The following is an 8005-nucleotide window of genomic DNA, read 5'->3' as shown; positions in this document are numbered from 1 at the left end:
CCTGACTGCAACCTGCGTTGCTGCCATCCTGCCACCTGCCTACCATCTGCCAGCAAGTTTTGCACTGTGTGCACTGTACGGATAATCAGCACGCAACCGGGGCAACTGTGGCGCACTTTGGTGTATTTAAGTAAGCATGACATAGGTACCCACACAGTGTGGCACATCAGCACCTGTTGGTTAGGAGTGAAGGCTAACACCCCGCCACAATCTCAGCAAGTGCCCAGATGATGATGGATCCAATGCCCGCCGGCGCCACGTCTGGGGCTTGTACTTCCCCGGCGCCTCAGTATTTGCTACAGCAGGCGAAGGACAAATGCACTGCGTGTATTACGCACTGTCTTCGTACATGGTACAGCCACCACAACTTGTCTGCACAGCCCCAACTACGCCCAGCCCAGCACCAAGGCCCAGCCCGCCCCAGCACTCTGTTCAGGCCTGTCATGTCCGCGGGATTGGTGCTTGGCCTCCACCACTTGTTGCGGTGTTGCCTCGCCCCTTTCGCTGCCTGTCGCCTGACAAACTGATTTTGTTTCTTTTAGATCTTGATTGCCCAAAGGTGCGCAGCTTTGTCATCGCTGCTCATCTCAACATCTTCTGACATTTCTTCTCGTCGCAGCTCTCGCTCAGCTCTCAATACACACAACACACGGCACGCAATACCTTAGTCTTGGGCCGCACTTATTCCTATCCGCCTGCGGGGTTGCCCATCTGCATCCACCGTCACCTTTCCCTCTTCCACGCCCGCGAGTTCCTCATTCAATCCTTTCTTATCTAGCTACGAATCTACGGCACTTTATTCGATTGCCAAGCCGTTTCGCTACCGCTTGGGATATAACATACGCTCTCTCGTCGTCTCCTCTTGCAACCCGACGCTTCCTCCCGCAGCCTTGCCTCACGACAACTCCGTTCCTCAATCAAGGATATCTTACCAGCTTTCGCGATAAATGGCGATGTCGTGGAAACTCACCAAGAGTACGTCTTCATCCCCTCATGCGGCTCAGCACAATTCATCGGGTCTCCGATCCCACGGCGATACCGCTGCTGTTGGCCGACTGCTCATGAGTACTGACAAACTTGTGCAGAGCTCAAGGAGACGCATCTGGGGACGCTGAGCCCATTCTCCCGATCCGCTTCGACCTCGACCATAACAGAAAAAGAGGATAAGACTTCGCCCAACCCTGGATCCGAAGTTCATATCTCCGAGAATGATGCCTGTATGTTACACACGCCATCCAACCCCAAGCTCCTGTTTTCCAGGCTAATGCAAATACGCACTGCAGCTTCTGCCACAGGCAAGGTCCAGGCTCCGGTCATCACAACACCAAAACCCGGTATCTTGATCGTCACCCTCCACGAAGGCCAGGGCTTTGCTCTCCCCGAAGAGCACCGAAACGCGTTCAACTCACAGCACCAGGGCTCCTTATCAACGAGCAATGCAATGTCCGCCGGGTCCGTTAGAAATGCATCCCAGCGTATGGCCGGATCTCTGGTCAACAATGGATCGCACCGGCCTCATTCGTCTGCTGGCGGCTTTTCCGGCATTCCTACAAACCACGGTCGGATATCAGGAAGATATATGCCATACGCTCTCCTCGATTTTGACAAGGTCCAAGTCTTTGTCAATTCCGTTCAAGGAAACCCGGAGAACCCCCTATGGGCTGGTGGCAACACGCAGTACAAGTTCGACGTGTCTCGCGTCACGGAGCTCGTCATTCATCTGTATATGCGCAACCCCAACGCGCCGCCTGGCGCGGGACGTAGCCAGGATATTTTCCTTGGCGTCGCTCGCATCAACCCCAAGTTCGAAGAGCGACAGCCATACGTGGATGATCCCAAGCTCAGCAAGAAAGATCGCGAAAAGGCTGCTGCTGAGCACGCCCAGAAGCAGAATGGAGAGGGCCAGAGCGGCGTTGAATGGGTCAACGTCCAGTTTGGCTCTGGCAAGATCAAGGTTGGCGTCGAGTACGTAGAGACTCGTGTTGGCAAGCTCAAGATTGAGGACTTTGAACTGCTCAAGGTCGTCGGCAAGGGTAGCTTCGGTAAGGTCATGCAAGTCCGCAAAAAGGATACCAATCGAATTTACGCCCTCAAGACAATCCGCAAGGCGCACATCATTTCTCGATCCGAAGTTGGGCATACCCTAGCTGAGCGATTAGTGTTGGCGCAGATTAACAATCCCTTCATTGTCCCGCTCAAGTTTAGTTTCCAGTCACCCGAGAAGCTATACTTTGTCCTAGCCTTTGTCAACGGCGGTGAGCTGTTCTATCACCTTCAAAAGGACGGCCGCTTTGACGTGAACCGCGCCCGATTCTATACGGCTGAACTGCTGTGCGCTCTCGAGTGCTTGCATGGATTTAGTGTCATCTATCGCGACCTCAAACCGGAAAACATTCTTCTCGACTACCAAGGCCACATTGCCCTGTGTGATTTTGGTCTCTGCAAGCTTGACATGAAGGATGAGGATCGAACAAACACTTTTTGCGGCACACCCGAGTATCTTGCCCCGGAGCTTCTCATGGGCAAAGGCTATAACAAGACGGTTGACTGGTGGACGCTGGGTGTTTTGCTTTACGAGATGTTGACGGGTCTGCCACCTTACTATGATGAGAACACCAATGAAATGTACCGCAAGATCCTTTCGGAGCCGCTACACTTTCCCGATATCGTGCCCCCGGCCGCCAAAGACTTGCTTACGAAGCTGCTCAACCGCGACCCGAAGCAGCGACTTGGAGCTAACGGCTCTGCTGAAATTAAAGCACATCCGTTCTTCCATGCCATAGATTGGCGCAAGTTGCTGCAGCGCAAGTACGAGCCTACATTCAAACCTAGTGTGGTAAGTGCCAACCATTTGTCGTATAGCAAATTGGGGACAATACTAACAAGTTGCAGGCCGACGCACTGGATGTGATTAACTTTGACACTGTGTTCACAAACGAGTTGCCCTCCGACTCACTTGTCGAGGGACAGCCGCTAACAGGGACGATGCAGGACCAATTCTTGGGATTCAGCTACAACAGGCCAATTGGCGGACTGGCTGATGCTGGCGGCAGCTTGAGGGATCCATCATTCGTGGGCAGCATTCCCGAACATGAGTAGAACATCTGAGACTTGAGCATTATGATTTTTACAATGGGCCAAACGGGCAAATGAAAACTCTGGGCGTTGATGGTACTCTTTCTTTTTTGCTTTAGCGGGTCTGCGGAGGGGATCCGTTTCTCTCAGATGGTGTGCCACCGGAGGTGATGGACAGTTTGAGACGGATGTGGGAAGAGATTATGAGATGGGCAAGCAAGCGTTTCCGCATGCACTTGGCCGGCCTTAATGGCCCGAGATATAAGTAGATACTAGCATTTCCTTGGTGTATTATTTTGAGTTTATGGATCAAACCAGGCTGTTGTCAATGGAGTGAGCAAAGCTAGTGTATGCGTCCTTGGATCTTGTAATACCACGGTCGACTTCTAGAGGCTTTAGTCTCGATGGTACAACATACTGCGGTGTGAAATTCGCTACCAGCCGCCACTGCACGAACAAAGCTATTCTACATCAATCTAGCCTGCCTCGTTGACACTCAAACCAGGTAATGCGTGCGGCAAATGTTTTGGTGAGGGCTCAAGCAACGCGAGGCATGATAGTAAGCCAGTGATAAGCGGGCGTTCAACTATGGAGAGGTGAGGGCTGTTACTCATTAGCTAAGTAAGTGTTTGTCTATCTTGCTGCACGCGGTTCTATAAAGGCAGCGGCAAGATTATTATTGCTAGTCTATTATCAAAGGTCTGCGAGGAGAAATCCGGTCTTGTTCTGCCTGCTATGACGCAAGGCCTTGGGCGTGCTTGGTTGTGAGGCCACCACTGGACTGATTGCGGGTAGCGGCTGTAGGGGACAGATAGGCCTCTGATATGAGGTGGCGGTTCCAATACTGTTTGGGACTCCATCCGGCCATTTAAATCATTCTCTCTTCTTTGTGTCTCATCTAGCCTCTTTTCTTGGTGTCTTTGGACATGAACGGGAAGGGATATATGGGCAAGCCTCCTACATGTGCTTATATTCTAACGTTTTTCTATCTCTGTTTATCTCGCTGAATATTATCCGGTTTTCTGGAGATTTCTTGAAATGTTTCGATCGTTTAGTTTTTCAAATGTCAAACTTGTTGATATGGGCTGATCCTCCCAAGAATCTCGGCCGTGTCGGTCCCTCTCGCGGCGTAACAGAAGTGGCGGGCCCACAGAAGCTCTTAACGTGTCAGTGTGCGGTATTTCATCATACCTAAGCTCCGTCACCGTTGCTCTGGCACTCACCTTCTTCCTGCATCCCAAATTACTACCAAATAGCAATCCAAAAATACTACCAGAACTTCACCTCAGACGAGCTCAGCTATCTTGACTTCAGTTGCAGGTATGCCGCAAATTGAGTGCCGTAGCGGGCCAGAGACATCTCCGACGGAAGCCTGCCCCGCCCCCTCCTCTGCCCCTCCACTCTCTCCTCACAAGCTTTGATTGATGATGCTTCGTCATCCATCCTGCTTAGTGCTCAGCAATTGGTCATCGTTGATACATTCAGAAGCTGCACCAGCTCTCTTCCTGAATTTCTCGAAGTTGTCCACTTTTTCGCACAAGTTTCACTACCTGCCTTGTCCGTGCTTACATCAACCTCTGCTAACGGGCTATCTCCCGCATTAAAGCCCAGACTCTAGCTGCTACCAGACGCGACTTTCCGAACGTACCGAACAAGTCGTCCCAACCTATCCCGCAAGAAAACATAGCTCTTGAGGTTCCCGGAATAGCATACCTCTCTTTTCCACTCAACTTCAAGCACTTGCGACATAATGGCTCCCGCAAATACGCTTCCCGCCTGGTCTGAGCTCAATGCTCACCGTGATACCATCAGCAAGTCATTCGTCCTGAAGGAGGCCTTTGCCTCGGACCCAGACCGATTCAACCGCTTCACTCGCACATTCAAGGCCCCTGGCACCTCGGTAGATATACTCTTCGATTTCTCCAAGAACTTCCTGACGGACGAGACACTCGACCTCCTCGTCAAGCTTGCCGAGCAGGCCGGCGTCGAGCGCAAGCGCGATGCCCTCTTCCGCGGCGACAAGGTCAACTTTACCGAGAACCGCGCCGTATTCCACCCTGCCCTGCGCAATGTCAGCGGTTGGGAGATGAAGGTTGACGGTAAGGACGTCATGGACGTTCCCGGAGGCGTCAACGACGTCCTCAAACACATGAAAGAGTTTTCCGAGCAAGTTCGCAGCGGCGAATGGACCGGTTTCACCGGAAAGAAGCTTACTACGATTATCAATATTGGTATTGGTGGCTCTGATCTGTAAGTCGTCTACTGAAATCCTCCTTTGATTGACAAGATCCTAATCTTGGTAGTGGCCCTGTCATGGTGACCGAAGCGCTCAAGCACTATGGCGCCAAGGACATGACTCTTCACTTTGTGTCCAACATTGACGGCACTCACATTACCGAAGCCCTCGCTAATTCGGACCCTGAGACGACCCTGTTCCTTGTTGCCTCCAAGACGTTCACAACTGCTGAGACTACGACCAATGCCAACACGGCCAAGACGTGGTTCCTCGAAAAGACGGACAACAAGGGAAGCATTGCCAAGCATTTCGTTGCACTGTCGACCAACGAGGCCGAGGTCACCAAGTTTGGCATTGACAGCAAGAACATGTTTGGGTTTGAGAGCTGGGTTGGCGGTCGGTACTCTGTCTGGAGTGCCATTGGCCTGAGCGTTGCTCTGTACGTTGGCTTTGACAACTTTCACAAGTTCCTCAGCGGTGCCCACGCCATGGACAAGCACTTTAAGGAGACGCCTCTCAAGGAGAATATTCCCCTTCTTGGCGGTCTCTTGAGCGTCTGGTACTCTGACTTTTTCCAGGCCCAGACTCACCTGGTTGCTCCGTAAGTAGTTTGCATGTGTATCCGAGGCAAGTAATAACAAGCTGCAGTTTCGATCAGTACCTGCACCGCTTCCCCGCCTATCTCCAGCAGCTCTCCATGGAATCCAACGGCAAGTCGATTGCTTCAGACGGCTCTGCTGTCAAGTACACGACTGGTGAGTTGGAAATCTCCCGGACTATAGTTCCTGAAAGCTGACAATTTAGGCCCCATTCTGTTTGGAGAGCCTTGCACCAATGCTCAGCACTCGTTCTTCCAGCTTGTCCACCAAGGTACCAAGCTAATCCCCACCGACTTTATCCTGGCTGCCCAGTCGCACAACCCTGTCTCCGACAACTTGCACCAGAAGATGCTTGCCTCCAACTACCTGGCTCAGGCCGAGGCTTTGATGGTTGGAAAGACGGATGAGGAGGTGCAGGCTGAGGGCACCGCGGGTGACCTCGTTCCCCACAAGCGCTTCTTGGGCAACCGCCCTACGACTTCGATCTTGGTGGGCGGCAGCATTGGCCCTGCAGAGCTGGGTGCCCTGATTGTGTACTACGAGCACCTGACATTTACGGAGGGTGCCATTTGGGATATTAACAGCTTTGACCAGTGGGGTGTCGAGCTGGGCAAGGTTTTGGCCAAGAAGATCCTCAAGGAGATTGATGAGTCTGGCAACGGTCAGGGCCACGATGCCTCCACCGGTGGCTTGCTAAGTGCTTTCAAGAAGTACTCCAAAATCTAAATATAAAGGAACGAGCAAGATGAAAACGATGAAGTAATAGTGCAGATAGCCAGATAGGTAAAACGAAAAGTCAAAAGAAGATGTGCACTACCCATTTCCAACCGGTTTATTGACAATTACGTTGGAGTGTAATGGCGTGCCGGTGTCGATTCGACAGGAATGTGGCTGGATGAGATGAAGGGCAGTAGTGTCGTTGACGATGATACAGAGACAGAAGGAATGCCACAATGCCGTTACGATGCTAGAAAAGTCTCAGGTGTCTATAATTATGCAGGCGCGGATGGAATATCGCTCTATTGCGGCGGAGCATGCATGCACATGTCTGTCATCCAACGCCATGCCACGTCGTTGCGCATCTGGAGCAAGCCAGCCTCATGCCATTACGTGGAAAGAATAGATTGTCCAAGAACGCGGGATGGAGGGAATGCAAAGATGCCTGATATATTGGGGACAAGATTTTCCCGTGCATATTCTCGGCCTCCTCCTTCACAAGACATATGATAAGTACATCTCGAAAAGTATGGGGGGTTGTGGAGGCGGGAATTTTTCTCGTTCCAGGCTTGGTTGGGGCTGAGCCAGCCGTTGATCAGTGAATTGAGACATGATGCAGCGGGATTTTGAATATGATTCTTGCGGTGGCCCTCACTCTAACTAGTTTGTGAAAAGAGAGAACTACATTTTGCGCAAAGTATACTACTGGCATGGAGGCTTGCAAGACAGAGGTTTGCTTGTAAGCTGACGTGAAAATGGGCGGCACGAGTAGTTACGAAAGAAATGGGGCAGGCTGGAAGATCTGCAAGGTAGAGTCGGACACGGCAGGGCGCGGGAAGGAAATATACTAACGAGGAAGAAAGCAGAACCACGACTCCGTCGTGAGGGGTTCGGTGCGGATGCATGGCTACTACCAGTATGTTGTGATGGAGATGCTGGCGGGGATGGAGGAGACGGGTGATGGTTGCGCTGCAGGCATATGGGTGCGGGAGAAGTAGGAGGGCCAAGAGGAAGAGATGATTGGCGTGGGGGGTAGTACTGGGGTTGCACTAAATTGAAAGGAGAGGTTGATGTCGCCAATGGCACATGTAGAAACGGAGAGTGATGGATTTGGGTCAGACGGCACGGAGTCTCAGTAGGATGCAGGAGATGCGCTAACTACAGCGCAAGATACGTGTTCGTGCAGTACTTTGAAGAGTGAACATAAAATAGTTTCTTGTAACTATCCGTAGTCAGTGAGGGAAAAAGAAACGGTGGCTTGAAAGGGCTTGCGCCATCTAAAACGGTGGCTTGAGGTACGTACCTTGATGTGTGGTGGGCGCCGGAGCGGAAGAGCCGAAAATGGATTGCCGGACAAGACCGGAGTGGCAGCGAGAGG

The 8005-nt window shown here is 51.8% G+C and overlaps 2 protein-coding genes across 2 annotated transcripts; both read left to right on the top strand.

Moving 5' to 3' along the window:
* Nucleotides 1-947: 947 nt before the first annotated feature.
* BBA_02143 (serine/threonine-protein kinase gad8) lies at nt 948-3099 on the top strand (the record flags this gene model as incomplete). The annotated part of the gene is made up of 4 exons (XM_008597240.1): nt 948-975; nt 1086-1217; nt 1284-2836; nt 2893-3099. The coding sequence occupies 4 exons, from the start codon at nt 948-950 to the stop codon at nt 3097-3099; spliced, it is 1920 nt and encodes a 639-aa protein (XP_008595462.1).
* A 1726-nt stretch (nt 3100-4825) lies between these two features.
* BBA_02142 (phosphoglucose isomerase) lies at nt 4826-6636 on the top strand (the record flags this gene model as incomplete). The annotated part of the gene is made up of 4 exons (XM_008597239.1): nt 4826-5325; nt 5379-5912; nt 5960-6066; nt 6116-6636. The coding sequence occupies 4 exons, from the start codon at nt 4826-4828 to the stop codon at nt 6634-6636; spliced, it is 1662 nt and encodes a 553-aa protein (XP_008595461.1).
* Nucleotides 6637-8005: the final 1369 nt, after the last annotated feature.

The sequence above is a fragment of the Beauveria bassiana genome, assembly GCF_000280675.1.
Source record: "Beauveria bassiana ARSEF 2860 unplaced genomic scaffold BBA_S00004, whole genome shotgun sequence".
NCBI lineage: Eukaryota > Fungi > Ascomycota > Sordariomycetes > Hypocreales > Cordycipitaceae > Beauveria > Beauveria bassiana.
Note: the sequence above shows the minus strand (reverse complement) of the source record. Positions and strands in the feature narration are given on the sequence as shown.